Below are 23222 nucleotides of genomic sequence, written 5' to 3'. Positions count from 1 at the left end.
AGCAAGCAGGGCTACTCTTTGTTGTGGTATGCGGGCTTCTCATTGTGGTGGCTTCTCTTGTTGCGCAGCACTGGCTCTAGGCACGTGGGCTTCAGTAGTTGCAGCATGAGGGCTCAGTAGTTGTGGCTCGCGAGCTTAGTTGCTCCACAGAGTGTGGGATCTTCCTGGACCAGGGATTGAACCTGTGTCCCTTGCATTGGCAGGTGGATTCTTAACCACTGCACCACCAGGGAAGTCCCGATTGTTTCTTTTGCTTTGCAGAAGCTTTTTTGTTTGATGTAGTCCCCATTGATGATTTTTGCTTTTGTTGCTTGTGTTTTTGGTGTCATAGGCAAACAGTCATTTCCAAGACCAGTGTAAAGGCGATTTTTCTCTATGTTTTCCTCTAGGAGTTTCAAATTTCATGTCTTACAATTTAAGTTGTAAAGAACAGAACTGCCTAAGTATTGAGGTAGAACATGACTGATTAATAACATTTATGAATGTAGAACTATATTGATAGGATGGCAAAGCAACTTTAACTTGAGGGACAACTCTTTTGAGTAGGGTTCTGAGTCTCTATTTAACCTCAACAGGAAGACTGGAATGATTAGAGGTGCTGCCATCACTGGTAGAAGGTGATGTCGAGCATCTGTGACACACATTTCTAATCTCTGACACAGAGTATGCTAAAACAGAGTACAGTGCCCTATGTATTATACATATACTGTAAAACTAAAGGCTGAAAGGAAGAAAGTAATAAGTTTTAACATAAATTTGAACATAATAATAATTCAAATAATTTGAATAATAATAATTCAAATAATATTATTCATAATAATAATTCAAATAATTTGAACATAAACAGGACAATAACTCTATAACAATAAATGACTTACAATAAAGTCCTCATTTAATCACGTAAAGTGGCTACCTTTTTCATTGTTTTTTTCTAATCTATGCTGACATTAAATTTGCTTACGAGGCATCTAAGTGTATGAATGCATCTTAGAAACAAAGATGTTTAAAAGGAGTTTGATCTTTACATATGTGAAGCATGGTTAGATTATTTTTATTATCTTTCCTAGATTCTAGAACAAATAATATACTAAAGCATGTTGGACAAACAAGAAGGAAATAGACTCTTACTTAAGAGAAGCTTCCAGGCAGATGAAAAACATGTATGTAGGCAGTGAAACTCTTGGTTTTCACTGACGTTATTCTGAGAGCATAAGCTGGTTATTTGATTATCAAGAAAGAATTTTCTGGTTATAGGAATGTTTAGCTGTACTGTAGGTTTCTAAGATAGGTGCAGATTATCCTTCTCTGAAATTCATTTAAAAATAAGATTTTTATCCTTCCCTCCACCCCTTTCCCCCTGGTAACCATAGGTTTGTTTTCTACATCTGTGTCTCTATTTCTGTTTTGTAAATAAGTTCATTTGTACCATTTGAGAGATTGGGATTGACATGTACACACTACTATATGTAAAGTAGATAACTAATAAGAACCTACTGTATAGCACAGGGAACTCTGCTCAATACTCTGTAATGACCTATATGGGAAAAGAATCTAAAAAAAAAGTGGATATATTGTATATGTATAACTGATTCACTTTGCTGTATACCTCAAATTAACACAACATTGGAAATCAACTATATTCCAATTTTTAAAAAAGGAACAACAAAAAATAAGATTTTAACAGCAGGTGTTTTATACTAATTTCAAATAAATTAGATAATTTAATATTCAAGAAGACTGAGGGAAGGAGAGGGATTTGGAATTGTCTAGATTTTCTGTGCTGCACAGGCATCTGCTTTCTTTTCATATTGTTATCAGTAGAGGTGCTCAGGAAGAATTTTTTAACCATTAATCTACCAGAGGGCACTGCATTTGAACTTGCATCGCTGTAGTAACTAAACTGAGACTAAGCAGAGTTGAAAACCATAAATACTAAAGTCTAATATGTTTCTTGTCTTGGTATTTAGATGAAGAACCTTTTCTAATTCTTGCTGATCATCATGAGATAAGGAAAATTAGCACTGATGGTTCCAACTACACACTTCTAAAACAGGTATGACATTTCCATGATGATTTCTTAGTATTTAATACGGTCACTCTAGATATGCATTAGAGCTGTAGCAATACCTCATAATTAGTACTTCTGAAGCATGTATTCAGGGATCCATGCATGTATGCATATAAGATTGCCATAAACTTTGTTCTGTTTGAATTGTCCAGGTGATGCCTCCAACTTGTGACATCACACCATATCCAAGAAAGTAGAAGATGCAAACCATAGCTAATGCAAGGAAAAAAACTCTCTTAAGAACAGCTAGACTAGGGAAGGTATAAAATTCTCTTTTAAGGTAGTTGTGCATTACCCAGATTGTCCCCCCAGCCCCACAGCCCTTGGGATTTAAAAATAAACATCTTTTCCAAACCTCAAGTTTCTGTTCTTAGAACTAAGGAATAATATGGGATTGATGATCCTTAGCCTTTAAAATTTGGAATTAGCTAGGGAGCAAAAGTATGATTATAATCCAGTCATGGTTAAAAGGTTATGAGGTGCGTATATTCAGCCTTACGCTTTTCATCCCTCAACCCACCTACTTCAAGAGAATGTGGGCTACTGATCCATTTTGATGCTTAAGTTCTGTTGTCAGAGTTTACTCATATATACTATCTGAGATGAAAGGAATGATTTCCATTTATGACAGGATGGAAATGTGAATTGCTTCCCTCAACTGTTTTTTCCCTCCCAGTCTGCAGTGAAAGTAGCATAAAATCAAATCATTAAAACTAGACTGATTATTACATTGACTAGAGAAATCACAGTTAGTTTTAGCATATCTTTGATCGTCAGAAGTAGCTTCTTTGGAAAGATGTGGCTTGTATCTGTCCTGCTGCAAATTTCTCTTTGCCCCAAACTGTGCAATAGTGACATGAATATGTGATAGCACTCTCTAGAACAAGTGTGCCAAAAATAAAGATATTTCTTGTTATGTTTATGCCAGAACTAGGCATTAGATGAAGAAGTCCATTCATGTGTTGATTTTTCAGCAACATAAAGAATACTTAACTAAAGATATTTTTCCACTCACTCCTGGGTACCTCCATTGCTATAGTTAGAGTTTCATTCATATTGCTTAAGAATTTAGTCTTACTTTAAGTGCAGATATTCATTAGCAAGTGTGATGTTTACTATTCCCCACAGAATTGGATTTTGCAGCTTCTAAGTCACAAATTGAAAATTAAAATTTCACATGAAAATCCAGATTTCTGGCTACTCATGAAAAAATAGGAAGGTGTAGCATTTCTGGGTTCACATCCCTGAATGGACACAATACAAGCTGGGTAGCAGCTGCCACTGTGATTTATGCCCGTGCTCTTAATTCACCAGCATCCTCAAACTTTCCGTGTGCTTACCACATGCATACTTGTCTTATTCAGGAATGTCTGTGAGGTTTAGATTCTTGCTCTTGAGTTTGGAGTGTGCCTCCAATATCCACTGTTTCATACTGCCTCTTTCTCTAATTATGTACCTTAAGAGATTGGGTAAAATATAAAACATTTTCATGTTGTTTGTAAAAACTAAACAGAAGTCTATTTAAAATATAAGAATTAAATGACTATTTCTTTAAGAAATGAGTAATACCCATAGGGAGATAGCTTGAATTTACATAACTGCTTTAAAATGGAAAAGTGTTCATTTCCCAAATGGTTTTCTGCATTAATTTATTTTTTTCCAGTGCAGTATAACTTTAAGTATATATCAAACTTACAAAATATTGAAAATTACCTCTTTCTCTTAAGTATATTTCTCCATACCCTTTCTAGACCTTCTAAGTTAGGTGTGCAAGCTATTGATTTTCTTGTATGGTCTCTAGAAATGGGACGTGTTTATTTTCTCTTTAATAAGTTTTTTGTTTTTGTTTTGCTTTCTTTTGTTTTTAGCATTTCTCCCTTTTATATTGTGCTATCTCAAAGTGAGAAAGTTTTCTTTTTAGAATACTCTATAAGCTCAGCTGAACCACAAATTTAACTAATATAGCAACAATATTTATGATCTTCAAGAAAGAACTATAACAGAGCTTCAGTGGTAGCTCCTTGCTTTATTTTCCAACCCTGTGGCTCAAGACATTTCTACTGCTTTCCCTTTTTTTTTTTTTTTTTTTTTTTTTTTTTGTCTTTCATGGCTAATACATTATCAGGGATTGTTCTTGAGGGACCAAAATGATTTTTATCTCCACGCATGATGTAAGTCTATTTCATTTTAACGCTCACATTGTTATAGTGTTTTTTTCCTGGTGATATAACTTTAGACTATTGCCAATCACTAGTACATAAGTGGGGATGAATTTCAAACAGTTTCTTAGTGCAGTTTATGGAAATAAGGAGGTAGTAAGGAAGATAAGGAAATGCACAAGGACCCTGAACACCTGTGTCTTTGGAGAGCATTTGTTAGTGGTGACCACGGAGTAAGGATGTAAAGACCCAAGAAACTAAAGACAAGCCTTAAAGTTTTGCTTGTGGGCTGCTTGAAATATGTCATTTTTGTTAGGGAACTTATTTTTAACCACAATTTCATCATGGCATTACAGAAATTTTCAAGGAGTTCAAGGTGGTAAAAACCAATTTCTTCCTCAAAGATTTTGTCTACATATGCAGAGTGAAGTAGAAAATAACAGTAATTGTTTCTCCACATTTTCTCTCAGTCAAACATAAATGAAAAGACAACATCTGTGCCTTAATTATTTGTGAATTCTGTGTGTAAATAATTAGGAAGAACAATTTATCCTAATATCTTAAATTTTATTCTCTTTATCGTATTTAGTAACAATCTCATGAAGTTTTATAGTATAAAATTATAACAACTGGTAGAATGTTTTTACCCTATATATTCTAAAACATAGTTGTAGCTAAGACAGCTATAACTTAAATTCGTATAACACATTTAGAAAATGTACTTTAATAACATGGATTTTAGAAATGAAAATTAATCAAGTAGCTTTCCAATATGTTATCCAATTCAATTCTAGCAGTGACTTTTATTCCAGTAAAATTGTATAGAGAAACAAAACACAATTTCCTAAATTAATCATCTTGAACCAAAGGGTGCAGATCTTCAGCCACAGAAAAATAAAAGAAGCAAATAGGATTTTGATGAAACCAATTTTCAGCTCTGAAACCACTGGGATGACTCTAGTTTTTAGACATTATTTTGACCATGCCCTTGGCTGTTTTAATGTTCCTTGCATATGATTCTGTAGAGAGAGCTTTACACTCTTTTCTGAAGGGATTAAGGGTAAAGCTGTAGAAAAATGACCAGTTTGGCTGGAAAGATATGTCAGAATTCAGAGCTTCAATTTCTCTGCAATTCACGGCTTTAATTTATTGTAGTTGACTTGCTAAATTTGGAATTGGATTTTCATTATCTAAATTGATTATTGTAAAGAAAGGAATAGGATAATTCTGCCATGACTGGGGATTGTGGGTGAATCTTTGCTAAGGTCAGAGACAACTATCTCTCCCACCTTTTCCCTATAGAGCTCTAATATACCCATCTGAATTGCCAGGGCATCACAGAACCCTAACCCATTTACCTTATTCTTCCAGTGAGAAAAGCATTTGAACAGAAAGAATATTGTAGACTACTACTTTTTTTTTTTTTTTTCCGGTACGTGGGCCTCTCACTGTTGTGGCCTCTCCCATTGCGGAGCACAGGCTCCGGATGCGCAGGCTCAGCAGCCATGGCTCACGGGCCTAGCCGCTCCGCGACATGTGGGATCTTCCTGGACCGGGGCATGAACCCGTGTCCCCTGCATCAGCAGGCGGACTCTCAACCACTGCGCGACCAGGGAAGCCCTGTAGACTACCATTGAAATGAATTTATTAAACCCTCTATAGAACTTGGAATCCATTCTGTTTATATTTTAGAACCTTGATTGTGCATAGATGACTTCTTAGATATGAATGCTTACATGTATTTAGTTAAGTAGTTCTCCAGTTATTAGGGTGTGCATGAATAATTAATGAATCTGAGACTGAATATTAGTAGCATTTTTTTAGCATTTATAATCATTATTCTTGATTAGTGATGCTGTCATTAAGACTTATACTTGCATTTATTCATCTGGGCATAGTGGGGTTAAGTGATTGCAGGTTAACTTTATAATCTAGAGCTGAAGAAAAGGAGATTGCTCCTTTTAAGCCAAATAAAAGCATAAGATTTGAACCTATGATTTTAACACCATCACTGCTAGAATTTAGCCTGGCTAAGAGAAGAAAAAATCAGTATTTGCAAGAACCTTCTCTGAGTTGTTGCAAATAGTGATACGTGGTCATCCTTAGTCTTGGAGATCATTGGAAAGAAATAAAATCTGGACAGCACTAATTTAGCTTTGGCCTGAGTTTTATAAAAAAAATTATATATCTCTGATTCAGTGTTATTATAAAATTTTGAATTCTGAGTATAGATGTGGAAACAGAACTCAGAATTGGGAACAACCATCCCTCCCCAAACCAAACCGAAGCAAACCACAAAACAAACAAACAAAACTATCTCCTTGAAGATGCTAATCCTTACTTATAGGACTATAAGTACTCTTAAGCGACCCCTAAAACAATTTGAGACAATAACAACTTTAGGGTGAATATTGATGTAAAAAGCTTACATCAGATACAGAGATATGACAAAGGTCTCTGGGGCTTTGCCAAGTGTCTATGGTGTCAATTATTTTTTAGCACGAGTTTATATATTAATAAAATATTCAACTCTTAAAGCAAGTTAACACAATTGAAATCTTGATCCAAGTTTTGTTAGTCCATTGGGGTAGTAAATCTATGAGCAGTAACAATAGGTCAGAATTAAACCAATCCCTAAGCAATCATTTGGAAAACTCAACAGCTAAGAAAATTCTCAGATCCTGATGTACAATCCTCAAATCAAATCACTGAAACAGTGGAACTGCCAAACCAAAGAGCTGTAGTATCCAGAAACCCATCAGCTGAATTCATGTTCAATTTTGTTACCTGCTAAAAAATGCATTAATTGTGAGTCTGAAGGGAGGGATTTCCTCACATTTCTACTATGTGGAATAAAAAGATGTTGACTACCTAGTTTCTCTTTGGTCAAATACTCACCTAAGGTTTTAACTTTTAAATTCTAATATGCCACTGTATTGCCTAATGGGCTACTTGAAGCATGAGAAAAAAAGAGAATGTTGCTATGTTGTTGAGACAAAGGCTTTTAGGGAAAGTAAAATTTTTAAACCTTCTTTTCTGACTTTCATCAGATATCTATCAAGAGCTCATCTTAAATTATTGGGGGTCGTCTACCTTTCCAATTTAGATGTATACTCATAATGGCATCAAATTTATATTTAATATTAACTTAAAGTGAGACTCTTTTCCTTTATCTCTCTAAAAGCATTTTTTTCCACGTTACTGGCTATTTACTTAAACCATTAGCTATAAACATTCCAAAATTTTTCCTACTTGGAAAATATTTTCAAGTACAATAAATTATGTAACATCTTAAGTGTATGGTATAGAAAAAATGTAAATATACAATGCTTTTATAAAGAATTGGTATTCTCACAAATGCTATTTATTGTAAAACTGTAACTACTTAGATTCAAAGGGAAATACTGATTCTTATGAATTCCTTAATCATTTTAAAACAATTTCTATTAACTATTATTCCAACATACTCTTTTTTATTTTTAGGGATTAAACAATGTTATTGGTATAGACTTTGATTACAGAGAAGAATTTATCTATTGGATTGATTCTAGTCGACCCAATGGCAGTCGCATAAACAGAATGTGTTTAAATGGAAGTGATATTAAGGTAATTACATATGACAATGATGGGATTATTTAATATTTTATTTGTGTGGTTGAATTGAATAGAAAATGTTATTTGATGGTAATGATGCAACTCATAGAATGTATTAGGTTGGTTTGAATTTCACATTTGTACAGTGTAGGTTAATATATACTTTAAATATGAAATTGGAGGTTTTTATCCTTATGTTTCATTATGACACTATTACTTGCAATAAGGTAAAAATCAAATTGAATAAATAAAATTTGAAACCTTATTCACAACCCTAGAAAATGTGGTGGATGCTTAAGGCTTGAATGATTAGTGCCTGAGATTCGATTGTGTTGATTTATATAAAAGAAAATGTTGACCCTGAGAATTTGTAGTTGAAAAAAATAATTATTAGACTGTAGATTGAACTTATAGCACTATTAAAATTAACTTGCTATGGATGGAATTAGTTGAATGCATTTGTGTAAAATCACTGATGTTCTGAGTAGGCAGCATCGTAATTAAACACGTGTCACCTTATAGATATGAACTACTTAGCACCATTTCTATGCTAACTTGAGTTTTAAAATAAAATTATTTGCACTGTATATATGTAGTAAAATGTATTATAAAGAAGTTCAAATTCAAGTAGATAGAACTCAATTACTTTAACTTTTTTTGTAGCCATCTATAATATCGTATAGAAAGCTTTGGTGGAAGCAATCAGTTTTGAAAATATTAATGAAACCTTGTAATGTATATATATATATATATATATATATATATATAAAATACCAAAACAATCAGTAGGTTGGGTACAGGGAGTTCAGAATAACTGCTATTGGTTATTTTATATGCAGCATATTTGTGCATACAAAGCCTATATCCTTATTATATTTGATATTGACATAGGTTACAATTGAGCACAGCAGTTGAATGAGTATATTTTTACTTCCCTTTGGTTGGGTGAAATACTTAATGTATGTTCTTACTTGTATTTTTTTCTCTCTTTGTAGTAGATAATTTAAATAGGGCAAGAACAGTTGGGGGAGTGGTGAATGCTATTGGTATCTCCCCAAGAACCTGTTATTAATAAATAACATCAATAAATTTTTGTGCTTGTGTGTCTCTGCCTGTGATAGAATTTTGAGAGGGGAAGGAAACTCTAATGAAAATGTGATAAACAACTGTGTAACCATCCAAGAGCCTTTTATTTTGGTGTTTCTTTCTTAAACCTTTATGGAATTTCTAGGGGTCTGATTACATATTGGGTAATTCCTCATAAACAAGTAAGTAATTTTATTAGGTAAATTGTTCTATGTTTTGTGCTTAACTAAATCCCATTTCAAATGTTTAAATACAGTTCTGTATCTCTGAAAAAAATCAAGAAGCAATTGCTTAGTTCTTATTCTAGGCATTTACACTGTTAACTTTTTAAATTCTTATTTTGTTAGGTAGTGCATAACACAGCTGTCCCCAGTGCACTTGCTGTCGATTGGATTGGAAAAAACCTCTATTGGTCTGACACAGAAAAAAGGATCATTGAAGTATCCAAACTCAATGGCTTATACCCTACTATACTGGTTAGCAAAAGGCTGAAGTTTCCCAGGGACCTGTCTTTAGATCCTCGTGCTGGGTTTGTAACAAACATTGAAAATCTTAAATTAAAGATTAAGACTGTGGATTATGTCCAATATGGTAAATCCTGGTCTATAGATTTTAACATGGGAACCCATGAAAAGTGTAAATGTGTAGAAAGCTTTATTGAGAAATCAAAAAGAGAAATGTGACTATAACAGGGATTTCCCTAGTGGTCCAGTGGTTAAGACTTCACCTTCCAATGCAGGGGGTGCAGGTTTGATCCCTGGTTGGGGAGCTGAGATCCCACATGCCTCGTGACCAAAAAACCAAAATATAAAACAGAAGCAGTATTGTAACAAATTCGATAAATACTTTAAAAATTGTCCACATCAAAAAAACTTAAAAAAAGAAAAGGGCTTCCCTGGTGGCGCAGTGGTTGAGAGTCTGCCTGCCGATGCAGGGGACGCGGGTTCGCGCCCCGGTCCGGGAAGATCCCACATGCCGCAGAGCGGCTGGGGCCGTGAGCCATGGCCGCTGAGCCTGCACGTCCGGAGCCTGTGCTCCGCAACGGGAGGGGCCACAACAGTGAGAGGCCCACGGACAGGAAAAAAAAAAAAAAAAAAAAAAAAAAAAAAAGAAAAGAAATGTGACTATCACAAATTTTTTTAAGAAAAAAATTAAAGTGATGGGATTTTAGAGCAAGTATTTTTTTAAGTTTTTAAACATAACTCTTTTTCTAACTAATCAATAAATGTATTGTTGAAATGAATAAAACATACAGATTTATCCAAATTCTAATGTGTTTAAATCTTGGAGGAAAGACAGGCGAAGCACAACTCTTGGATCCTGTTTTGTAGTATTTGTAGTAGTCATGAATAGAGATGATGTAATTCCTGAACCACTTTAGAGCAGGAGACTTAAATAGCATCCATGAATAATAAATAACAGGGTGCATTATCTATGCCTTCAGAGGGAAAAGCATAGGGGGAATATCGGGAAAGATTCATATTAGAGTTGGGTTTCATTTGCATTTCTCTGAGAAAGAAGAACAAGTCATCATAAGGATCAAGGGCATCTGGCTGGATATCTCAGATGAGGGATGAACACACATTTAGGTGTCAAAACCTGTTTGCTGAAGTTCTATATTATGACCATTATCATTCACTTTCAATTATGTTGTTTTGGTAGGTAGAGAAGGCAAGTCTTTCTTTTTTTTTTTTTACACTACAATTTGAGTGATTACCTACTCCAAAATGATCTCTGTAGGAGTTCAACCTATTGAACATGTTTGTTAAATTTGCTTTTTAAAAATAGGAAACATTTACAGTAACAAGTATTATGCTAACTCTAGTGCTCTAAATTTTCTGCTGTCTAAATTAATTTCCTATAAAGTGTTTTACCAAATCACTGTTTTATCATGCCATATGCAATAGTTAGATTTTGCTTCTTGTTAATATATTGTATCTCTGATTTTTGGTCTCATGTTTATAATTGGCAAAGTGATCATATCATAGTATGCATGGAGCTTGATTTTAAATATTAATTTGGGTAAAAGCAGTACCGAATAGTAGAAGACTTGTACTGTAAATACTACTCTGTTTCCAAGGTAATGGTGCAAGTTTAAAATTTTTGCAATATAATTATGTAACTATTTTGTTACCTTTTAAAATATTTTCTTTACCATAGTAACAGAAGTGTGTCAATTCTATTTTAACTGAAACAGAGTTACAAGAGCGTCTGTTTCTATAGATGTTTCAAGAAATAATGGCCAGATATACTAAATTTGGCTATCGTCATTATTCATTCATAAGAATATGAATGTTTGAGTCCTTTGGTATTTTATCAGAAGATATTTATTTTAGTGTGTCCATTGTCCTTTTCTTCAAAATCAGTATGGCTATCTTAGCTTCTCATCCAAGAATTTTCAAGATGCTTCATTTTCCAAATGAAAGAAACATCTGTTAATAATAACAGTATTACGGAATTTCCTAATTATAAAGCAAAAACTGTATGCTAGCATAGTGAACACAGCTGAATCTAGCTTTAAGTTTTATTTCTCCCAGGTTATGGTTATTATCCCATAAACTGACAGCAGTCTTAAGTTATCATCAACATAAACCCATCCACCAAAAGTGTCAACTTAAACAATGAAGTACTAAATTATTGTAGCTATTATGGAAGACTCCTTTGATTTCATTTTTAAATATTATTTTGTTATGATATGGAATGGCAGATTATAACCCAGGAAACATAAAAATTAGATCTTTTTATGAAACAATTAAAGCCACATAGCAGATAAACAGATTCCAACAGATAAAATTTAATGACACCTTTTTTGTTCATACAAAATAGCTTTTATGAGATGAGCTTAAGGGTGAAAATGCCATAGCTGTCTAAAATATTGTACAATCTTGCTTCAAAAATGGCAGCTCAAATTGTAAGATTAATAAAAATGCAATTGAACCTTTCTATGTCAGATTGCCATTGTGATTTGCATATGTTTTGAATATGCCAATACTACTGACCCCTCTTTCCTTGAGAAGGTGATTTCTGTCGCGATATTTAGTGAGGAATAGGGTAAGGATTATTTAAGGGAAGATAAAGATCATTGGAGTATCTAATGCAGTAAAGCAACTAAACATTTAGAAGGTAGCTTGGGGGTCCTTTCTTATAATGGTAGTATGCCAGTTGTCACAGTACCAATTTAGATATGCTGGTTAGTAAGAATGGTAAAGAAGATATAAGTAGACAGATCATTTTCCTGGCTATTACATTTAAGTTCAGCGGAAATCCAATGATCCCAATCATTCTGTTATTGATTGGGAATCAATGTACTAAATCAATGTAAATAAATTAAAATTTACTTAATCATAAATTTTAGGTCATTAATATTTACATTTAAGGTTTATAAAAGTTGTCATTTATACAGAAGAGACATAGACACAGATGCATTTTAAAGTAGAATAGAAAATATAGTGTTAAAACTGTGCTGAGCATAATTTTATCTTTAAGATGTCACTTCAGCATAACAAGAAACCATTATGACATTAAAGTAAATGTATGATATGACTATTTAACAGAAAATAAATTCATCTGCTCATTCATTTATTCAACTCATATTTCTCTAGCATCTAGTGTATATCTGGCACTGTTCTAGGTATAATATAAAAATAAAAGTCACAACCCTTGTCTCCAAGTATTTCACAGTCCAGTGAGTAGGTAGATAAGCAAAAATTATCATATAATACAATAACTCATGAAGTGGAGAAAACAGAAAATGTTTCTATCTCAAATGGGGTCAGTGAAATCTTCCAGGACAAGACTGGTGAAGTAAGCATTAGCCGGGTTATGTGGTACATTTCAGAGCAGAAGTCATTTCAGGCAAAAAGAAGAAGCTTTATGGGAAAGCAAAGACACATAGGAAAGCAAGGCATATCCAAGGAACTGAAAATAAGTCATACGAAGGGACTAAATTAAGTATATAAAATTGCAGAACTTTGATACCAGTTCACTTTATAGAGTAAAAAAGAGCTAGGGATAAATCAGAATGTAATACAACACAACAACAACAAAACAAACCTTATGAGGCTTATGGCTTGGGCAAACAGGTAAATAGAAAAATGATTTCCTCAGAATATGAGGAACAGAGGAAAAGGGGCAGATATAAGAAAGGGGAAGGACCTACTGGGATTGGGGGTCCCATATAATAATAATAATGATAATGATGATCAATATCACTTCTATAGCATTTTATGAATTAGAAAACTATCTCTGTGCTTTATCACTTTAGATGCTTGTACTGTTTACTCAGAGTCTCTAAAAAAGATATGAGTATTTTTATTATTATACTTTTAGTACAAGTATGAACATTCAGCCTCAAGGTGGCTAAGTGAATTTCTCAGGATCATTTAGGTACTGTAATACAATATTAAACTGGGGATTTAATCCAGTTTCCAAATTTTGGTCAGCTCTTTTCCCTATTGCATATATCACATTAGAGTTTCCAGTAACAAAGTTATCTTGGGTTGTGAGCAGGTTTTCCAAGAGCCATCCAAACAGGGCATAAGAAAAAAAATACTTTTTTTTCCATTTTAACAATTTGCCTTTTTATAAAATTTTAAGTTACTACAGATAATATGAGTGTTTTTGGAAATTTAACTGCCTAATCATTATAAGCATGCATTTTTTTTTCAACATCTTTATTGGAGTATAATTTTTTTACAGTGTTGTGTTAGTTTCTGCTGTATAACAAAGTGAATCAGCTATATGCATGCCTTATTTTTAAAACATATTTTTATTTATTTTCCTTTTCTAATACTCCATTAGCAATATCAGAAGAAAATAATACTGGGTTCTATTTTGACTTCGAAATACGTTTAATGAGAGTATGTCGAAGGACACTTTATATACTCAGAATCTCTATCCACTATTGTTAATATGGATATTGGAAGTGCAAATACATTTGCAAAAGACACATTTTGTGCAAAAGACACATCTTGGCTGATGCTATTCTTACTTTCTACAATGCCCCTGTGCTTTTCCTCCAGTTAGAATAACTTCTTATTTTTTCAACAACGGCAAAAAATATCACTTCCTCTGTGAAAGTTCCCCAATTGCATCTCAGTAGCCACCACATATTGAACATGTAACATTACGTGACTATTATTGTTGTAAATGTTTCTCTCTCCATCTAGAAAGCGAATTCCTTTAACAGAAAAGCCATGGCTTAATTACTGCTTGTGCCTAACATAGAAACTGTTAAATTTACTGTTGAAGGTAATAATAAATAGGCTACTGGATATACACAAACCATAGGATTGTAGTTTGCAGGGGCATTGCACCTGCATCTATGCAGAAACCAATTTATTGGTATGTAAACAACCTGCATGTTTCAAAGAGAAGAGTCATAACAAAGGGAACCTTTGTTGTGAGGGAATGAAAATTGTATAAGGAAAGAAAACTCCGTTTTTTATTGCTGTGGGGAAAAACAGAAATATTTCATTAAGCTAACCAGTCACATTAAAAATCCCCACCTTTTTCCTACCAATTTTTAAGCCTATAATCCCATATTTAGGCAAAAACACACAGGGAATGAACATTAAAAAATAATTTTATAATTCAAAATCAGAAATAATTCCAACTGGAAGAAATTTCTCTAAATATGTTCCCTGAATTCAGGGAAAAAAAAAGTGAAAACTGATAGCAGACTTCTATTTTAATTTGTTTTAAAGAAATAAGATGTATCAGATTCAACTATAAAAGACATCCTCAGGAATCACAAAAGCCTGTTGTTATGGTTACAAGAAGACATTCTTTTATATGTTTACTCTTGGTTATAACTTACAGAATAGCTATTATTTGGAGCTGAGATTTTTCGTATGTGATCTTAGGTAAATATTACATATTATATGGGTGAAATTTAAGACTCTCCTTTTGACATTTTCACTGAACTTTTCATTTTTCAGCTTTAATTATTTACAACAAATTTTTTACTTGGATAATATTTGGCAGGTTGCATTTTAGATGTTAAAATGACCAGAATGTCTAGTATGGGCTTTTTGAGAAACTTAAATGTATAGTAATGAGGCTTAATTATGGAAAAGGAAATGAAATTTAGTCATCGCAAGTTAGCTACCCATAAGGAGAGATGCACAGTAATTTCTGTGCTTATGAAGGCTCATTTATACTGAGTACAGTTAAACTATGCTTTCCTTCAATACAGTAAAACATTTTTATAATATTCTTCTAATTGATGGGTACTTAAATAGGCAAATCAGGTAATAACACACATGATAAAATCCAGGCAAATCATGTAATAACATACATACAATCTAGATGCAGTAAGTAATTTATTAGACAGTTATCACTAAACCAATATGAATGCATATATTGTGTAGGTAGTGCAAGTAAAATAATAATAGTTAATATTTGCTGAATACTTAACTACATGTTCATAAATGTTCCAAGTTTGTTCCCTGTCTTCTCTCTTTTAATCCTTACAGGACTCTGTGAGTAGAAACTATTATTATCACTTTTGAACATATGTGAGTAAATCCAGGCTCAGAGGAGGCTAACTAAAGTGCCAAGTTCACATGGGTGGACCTGGAATGTGAACCCAAGTAACCTGTTTTTAGGCCTTTTTTGCTTTTAAGACTCTGCATAGTTTTGCTTAGGAAAAAAAAAAAAAAAGCTAGACAACATTATTAATGGAATATGAGTTTTATCTTAAATATAAAAAAATACATTTAAAGAAAGCTAGTCTATAAATCTGGAGACCTGAGCCCTTGTTCCAGCTTTATCACTATCATAACAGACTAAGACAGAGCTCATAATATTTTATGGTCTTAGTTTGTCAGTGAAATGAAGGCCTGAAACTACATGATCTTCAAGACCTGTTGCAGCATTAAAATCTTTAAGTTATACTTTATTCTAAATTCTGAAAGAGATAAAAGATCATTGTTATCAAGAAATTTATAAGGTAGTTATGAAGATAAGATTTTTCATGCTTTTTTCCATCTGGGTAAAATTGTCATTCCTTCTTTTGTGCCTCCATGGTAAAGTAGTTTTATCATAATATGCTTTAATTTTTACATTTGTTTTACATTCACCTCTACTGTATTCACTGAGAGATCTTTGATGGCAAAAATCATATCTGTTTACCTCTGTGTTCCCAGTACTAAGCAATGTCTGACACATATTATATAGCCTCAGTGAATCATTGTTTCAAGATATGTTTCTCAATCCACTTAAGCATGGCTTTGGGGTTTATCAGAGATGTTTCACCAACTGATTTATCGAGTTAGGTTCTCTGATTCTGAAGCCTGAGAACCTACATCATTACTGCTTTGTGGGTTCCTATGTGCATGATATATGTGTTGTTCAGTTATACATGTGATAAAGAAATTCTGTAGACCGGAAGGTGCTAAAGCACAGTTTCCTAAAGTGTGTTTCCTGTGAACTGCTCTAGGAAAAGAAATGTAGTTACCCAAAACTATGTGATAAAAAAAGGATATTTTAGCTCCCTCTTAGAGAGTCATTATATCATATAGCGTATTAAAAGCTCTGAAAAATCCTATAATTAACAAGATGATGCTTACTTTGCTTAACAAACCATTTCTTAAATATATATAATCTTGTAACCTACCTTGAAAAACATGAACTGACACAAATCAGAGAAGAATTTGTGGAGAACAGAGGGGACACTATGAATAACGTCTGAATCATAATATCTGTATTGAAGAGGCAGGAGCAAGGCAAATGATACGATAAAAGCAAAAAAGTGAAAATGTAGGACTATAAATACTCCAACTAGACCTCAGTTCATACATTTCAATAGTGGGAAGTAAATTGAAAAAGCCTGTGTCTAATAATGAAGAATCTGAGTGTCAGGGTGAGGATTTCAGGCCTCAAACTCTCAGTGAACTTATTGGGAGTGATGCAACAGATGTTGGACTCCATGAAATATGCTCTTCCTCTTCTTCATGGTATCTTGGTTCAAGATGATGATAAGATTAGCCAAATAAAATGTTCAGAATACAAACAAAAGATATTTGCTATTACATGGAGCTCAGACCATTTGAAATTCATAATTTACTTAATGACCTCAAAAACATTACTATTCACCTCTAAGAATCTGCAGTACTTTGTTAATAGTACTGCAGATTTAATGGAGGAAATTATTTTTCACTTTTGGAATTTACTTAATTTTATATGATTTTAATTAACTTAAATTTAAAGAGTCACAATTGGCTAGTGGCTACCACACTGAACAATGAACATTCAAGAAAATATAATGTCCTTCTCCGTAATTCATTTTGAATTTTTCATAGGTAAAACACAAAAGAAAAAAAAATATTTAGATAGTTTTATTCCTCTAACATTATAGATGCATTTTGAAGGTTTACCTCTTTAGTTTTGGGCATCTATTATTTGTTAACACTTGCAGAAATGTTATATACATATGAGTTGTGTACTAAAGGAAACATGTTTAAAATTATAAGGATATTTCAAAGTGTGCTACATGTTTAAAAAAAGCATAAGAAAAGTTTGCATTGAAGTATGCTTCTTACAAGCTGCAATTTAGAGAGATACAAGAATTAATTTGGGAATAGCTAAGCAAATAAGAGAAATACTGTAAGATGTTTTACTCCCTGAGTGTCTGTAAACAATGTGGCTATTGATTTTCTTTTCTAGGTATTTATATTGGATTGACTGCTGTGAGTATCCTCACATTGGACGTGTTGGAATGGATGGAACCAATCAGAGTGTTGTCATAGAAACCAAGATTTCTAGACCTATGGCACTAACAATAGATTATGTCAACCATAGACTCTACTGGGCTGATGAAAATCATATTGAATTTAGCAACATGGATGGATCTCACAGACACAAAGGTTGGTCCCATAGCACAAATGATTCAGTATTTCACCAGTGCATAAAATACTCATTTAGAAAAAATATATATATATGTTTATTTATTTATTTTATATACTTTCATCAAATGCATTTCTTAATTTAAGATTACATTATTATATTCGTTTGTGACAATATTGGTAAATAAGAATTAGATATATTTATTCAGACCTTCTATAGTCATACATAAAAATCACTTTGACATTGTCAATGTTTTCTCTAATTGTGCTTTTCTAAATAGTTTTTATAGTAAATGAATGATATTTTTATAAGTTAATATATACATATATCCTAATTGAACTGAAACAGAATACTTGCTTATAAAAATAAGGTTATTATTGCAATCTTATAAGTTTCTTTTTTTAAATACTAAGTGAAAGTATAATTCTTTAAAGACAGTGAAGTAATATTTAAAAGTTATCAGTTAGACTACATACATGATTAAATTTATTGTTATGTAATCAACAGCATCAACAAAAAGTAACATGAAAAACAGCTTTCAAATTAGAGTAATGTTTAGGAAATTATTTGAATATAAATTCTATAGGTACTTTATTTTTCTATTTTTTATAACTCTGAGTAGATTATAAGACTCTAAATATAAAACAAATGAAGGAAGCAATTTGATATGGGGGAGGTAATGCTAGAATTAGGGATGGGCAAAAAGTCTTAGAGGAAAAAATAGCTGAGGATGAGGGAATTAACAAGAGCAAAGGAGAAGGACATAATAAAAAAGAATGGGATCCAGGTGAAGATGACATGAATATAACAGAAACCACAAACAATTCATGAACACTCAAAATATTTTAGATGCAGGTAGCTTTTTAAAGATTAGGTTTTTCCCAGAATGAAGAAGAGGAACAAATTTTTATTAATCTGTAGTGACCTAATGTCACCTTTGTTATTAGGTGTTTTCGTCTTCAAATATCTTGTAAAGTACTGAGAGACTGTAAAGTTTCACTGAGAGATCCCAAATAAAGTACAAGTTTCACTGAGAGATCTCAAGTAAAGCCATACATGTATGGCTTAGCTTAAGAGATTGCTTTCTTCTCTGGCAGTAAGCTTAGATCAAAACCCCTGGAAGAAGGAAAGAGGTGAAATGACAAGGAAGAGAGAATTATTGATAATTTAATCCTGTCAGGTGAAGCCCTTCAAATATATGCCAGTGTAGAGAAGAATGAAGCCACTGAATTTTAAAAAATTAAAAACTAACAGTGGGAAGGGGCAAGTGGAATTAGGGGATTAAGAGTTACAAACTCCTATGTATAAAATAAAATAGCTACAAGGATATATTTTTACAGCACAGGGAATATAGTCAAAATTTTATAACAATTTTAAATGGAGTATAATCTATTAAACTATTGAATCACTGTGTTGTACACCTGAAATTAACATAGTATTGTAAATCAAGTATACCTTAATAAAAATAAATTTAAAAAATAAATAATAAAGGAGGTATACATCACTGAAGTCACACCTTAACTCTGCCCAAGTTTTTCTCAGTTGTTGTTTAAATAAACATGTCTAACTAAAAATGCCAACAGAAAGCTTTTAGAGGTGCTTTTTTAAGGGTGGGAACAGTGAAGTATGACAAGTGTCGGATGAGTCGCTTATTTAGGTGTTGGCATTCCAATTATAAAGAAACTCATCAGGATGCAATTGGAATGAAGAGTTATTTAAAGATCACTCTAGGGTTTTAATTACAGCAAAAGCAATGTTGTCAAATTAAAATTACACTTAGCATTCAGCAGTTATATCTCCTTTGAAGAATCAATAATGAAATGTTCTGCAACTTTTGTAGATGATATAATTGAGTTTTATTGTAGCAATCAGTATTTTCCCCACATAACCATTTTTAGCATGTATTTTTAGCGTGCTAAGTTATTGTGAATGTATTACTTTGTGCTAAAATTTCAGTGTACAATAAAATTTAAACAATTTTTGGTTAGATAGGTAAATATTTAAAATATATTCTAGCATCAAATATTTGCCTATTTTTGTTTGAGCCTTTTATTTGAATAACAAAAACTAGTTAAAAATGTCTATTAGAAACTATTGATTCCATCCCCTCCCCATTATTTTAAAATTATGTCAGATATGTGGATGACTAATGCTTTGAAAACTTAATACAAAATTGAATGCATGTAAATTAAGTGTCTTTCAATCACAGTACTGGTGATGACTTTTGGTAGATGGACATAGATAGCAAGAAGTGAAACTAAATTTACTGAAGAGTAAAATATTTGGCTGAAAGATATTCAGGTATGATGTTATTAACATTTAAAAATCTGATTTTTGAAAATACTTTGAGGCTCAAGGGGGGAGAAAAGGAAAGTAAAAGAGTTCCTGCCTTCAGAAATATTTTCTCCTGAAGGCTTTTTCAGAAAGACTAATAGAAAATTCACTAAGTGTCTTATTAGGCATCTGTCAATATCTGAATGCAAGCCAGTAATTACCTGGTAGTTACCAATGAGCTACTAACTGTACACAGCCTGACTTATGCCAATTTCACAACCAATGAAAAAAGAGTCATTCATTTGCAGTGTCTGTAAAGAGGAATAGGATTTTTTTACTCCTTGCATTGTCCCCATAAAGACATAAAAAAAGCTGTGGTTTTCTAGTTGCATATTTGGAGGTGGAAAATGAGACTATTATAACATTACTAACTTTTGTATTAGTTTGGCCACTGACCTCTCTTCTCTCTTAACCAGACTAGTATTATTGTTCTCATTTATTCTTTTTATTAAAACTAGAGCCAGAGCTCATCAAAAGAATGGGATATGCCAGTCATGACAAAGTAATCTGAGAGTATAAAGGGTATATGAAAATTTCAGAATTACGTTTTTCTTTTAATAAGTCAAGGTTTAATAATGGAGAAAAAACTAAACCATGAGTATCACTTTACAGTTTAGAAGGTTTTTTCCCCCAAACATGTTGTGGTTTAAACCATACAGCATTTCCATAAATGAAGCATTATTTTATTACTTGCCCAGCCTAAGAATTTCTAAAAGATCTGAATTCTGTGCCTAAGCGATAGATCAGATTACCTCTGAGGACCATGTAACTGGAAAATTGCTTGAGAATTTACATCCGTCTTTCTCTGCTACCTCTTCTACCCCAACCCACCTTCTTAACAAGTCCAAGCACTACATCGTAAAATTTTAAAAAAAGAGAATTAGTCAATTTGCTATCTTGGGAACATTTAGGTGCAATCTTAGTTACATGAATCTTTCCCTAATGCCTGTGTATATTATTCTACTGGTTTTTACTCCAATAATTATATAATAATATGATATAATAATACTGTAGACTAGTATGCATACTACTGGATAACTGAGAGAGACAGTTAAATCACAGTTTCATTGTTTATTTTTTAAATTTCTCTGATTTCTTTTTTTTTAGATCTTCCCATTCATTCCTTCATTCATTCAACAAACATTTACTGTTGTCTCTTTCTGTGCCATGCATTATGTGAGGCCCTGGAGTTACAAAGCTGAATAAGTCCCTGCCTTCAAAGCACCTATAGTTTAGTGGGGGGAAGAGACTGATATGAAGGTAAAAACATAAATTAGATTGGTGTTAGCAGTATATGTACAGTATTGCCAAAATGCAGGCTGGTTTAGGGAAGTGTTTGGTGAAGTGATGGGATCTTTGAAAAATCTGAAAGATGTAGGACAAGCTCTCCATATGGGGAAATGAAGGAAGGATTCATCGCACAGAGGGAACAGCATGTGCAAAAATGTAATAGAGTCTTGAAACAGTATGGGGTTTACACAATTTGTAAACTGGAAGTTGTGTAAAAGGAAGATAATGACACTAGATGAACAAGGGCAAATTGGGGCCAGATTGTGACAGGCCTTGTATGTTAAGTAATTTGGAATTTATCATATAGGTCATAGGGAGACATTGATGGCATTTAGTTGATAGAGTGCTGTTATTAGATTTGACAACAGCATGGAAAATGAAAGACCCTGGAAGGGCAACCAATTTAGAGGCTGTTAAAATATTTTAGGAGAAAACACTTGAAGTGATTATAGCTGTGGGAATGGGGATAAAGTGTTACATTCAATAGTTATTTAGCAGAATAAAGAGGAAAGATCTGTAAACTTAAAACAGCAGAAATATTGGTGGTTGAGCTGCAAATATTAAGTGAATGATTTATATTATTATCTACTTAGCCAGGGGGAAATAACTCACAGTTTGGATAACTTATGAATTTCAAATATATTTGTACATTTTTTAAAGAAATAAAAAGTACTAAACTAAGCATAACTTAGAGATTCTTCTTGAAAAGCTCTGTCTTGATGAGAGGTACATTTATTTAACAAAAGGGTCAACATCAAAGAAATTCTAAGGATATGGTTAAACATTCTTTATCATATATTTACCTAAAAAGCCTTTCTGAATACCTGATAATTTACCTAGAAGAAAGATTGCAAATGAGTGACTCTCTCTCCTCCTACTATTCCTTGAGATATAAAATAGGTGCAGTGAGAAACTTGGCATTTCAAAGTGTTCTGCAGATTGAAATGCTCAGTTTTTAAGTTTAAATCTGTCTTTATACAGAAACAGAATGATTCTAAATATATTCTAAACACAATGATTCTAAATAATAATATTCTTCTTGTAGGCCTATATTTTTGGGACTGATTTCTTACCACCCCCAAACCACAGTCCTCCTCAGAGAATTTTAGGCTTTGATGTTGGATAAGAAGTTCTAAAACTTTGTTGGAGCACGAATCTTTGAGTAAAAGGATCTTCTCAGACTGGAGAAAGAAAACCCTTAGCATCTTAAAAGAAGCTTGGGGAACCTAAGGATGAGGGTGGGTTGGGGTGGGATCCACTGTTAGAAAGCTTTTTCACCCTGAAATGTATGTGTAGCTTCACTGGGTCTCAGTTGCCTCATCCATAGAAATAAGGGTATTGGAAAAAATGGCATCAAAGGGGAATTCCAGAACTAAAATTCTAAGTCTCCCAGTTAGGTGGATCACTTTAGAATTTTTGCCAAATCCCAAAGTTTTAATTTCAGGTTAATCTCCAATTTAAGCCTGTGAGGGGTTGAAAATCTGTAATAACCAGATTTATTTCCTTAGTTAAAATCTCAAATCACCTATCCAGTCCTCAGTTCTCCCTGATTATTACTGCAAAAGTTATTAATATCTTTTAAAGTTGAGTACTTGTGAACTTACCAAATCAATAAGAGAGAAGAAAACATATGTTCTTGAGCATGATGTTGTATTAGATGTTTTGCATGTATGATTTATAATTATTATTGGCTTTCAGTGGAAATCTTCTTAGCTTAATACTGTGGTTCCAAGAACTGGAACCATCCCCTTATAAACTCATACTTTTATTAGAAGCCTACTGTGTTCAAGAAACTGCTTGATGCAATACATGCTTTTTTAGCCATTCCATCAGTGAACACTATG

The 23222-nt window shown here is 32.9% G+C and overlaps 1 protein-coding gene across 1 annotated transcript in view; it reads left to right on the top strand.

The window, feature by feature from the left end:
* LRP1B (LDL receptor related protein 1B) overlaps positions 1-23222 on the top strand; it is a 1787379-nt gene that overhangs the window by 1554575 nt on the left and 209582 nt on the right. The window contains exons 57-60 of the mRNA XM_024744102.1: positions 1968-2053; positions 7711-7833; positions 9255-9436; positions 17575-17774. Coding sequence (XP_024599870.1) covers positions 1968-2053; positions 7711-7833; positions 9255-9436; positions 17575-17774 — 591 coding nt within the window. The remainder of the gene's footprint in view (positions 1-1967; positions 2054-7710; positions 7834-9254; positions 9437-17574; positions 17775-23222) is intronic.

Source organism: Neophocaena asiaeorientalis, unplaced genomic scaffold, assembly GCF_003031525.2.
Source record: "Neophocaena asiaeorientalis asiaeorientalis breed wild unplaced genomic scaffold, Neophocaena_asiaeorientalis_V1.1 scaffold11, whole genome shotgun sequence".
Lineage (NCBI taxonomy): Eukaryota > Metazoa > Chordata > Mammalia > Artiodactyla > Phocoenidae > Neophocaena > Neophocaena asiaeorientalis.
This window is presented reverse-complemented; position numbering and strand designations above follow the sequence as displayed.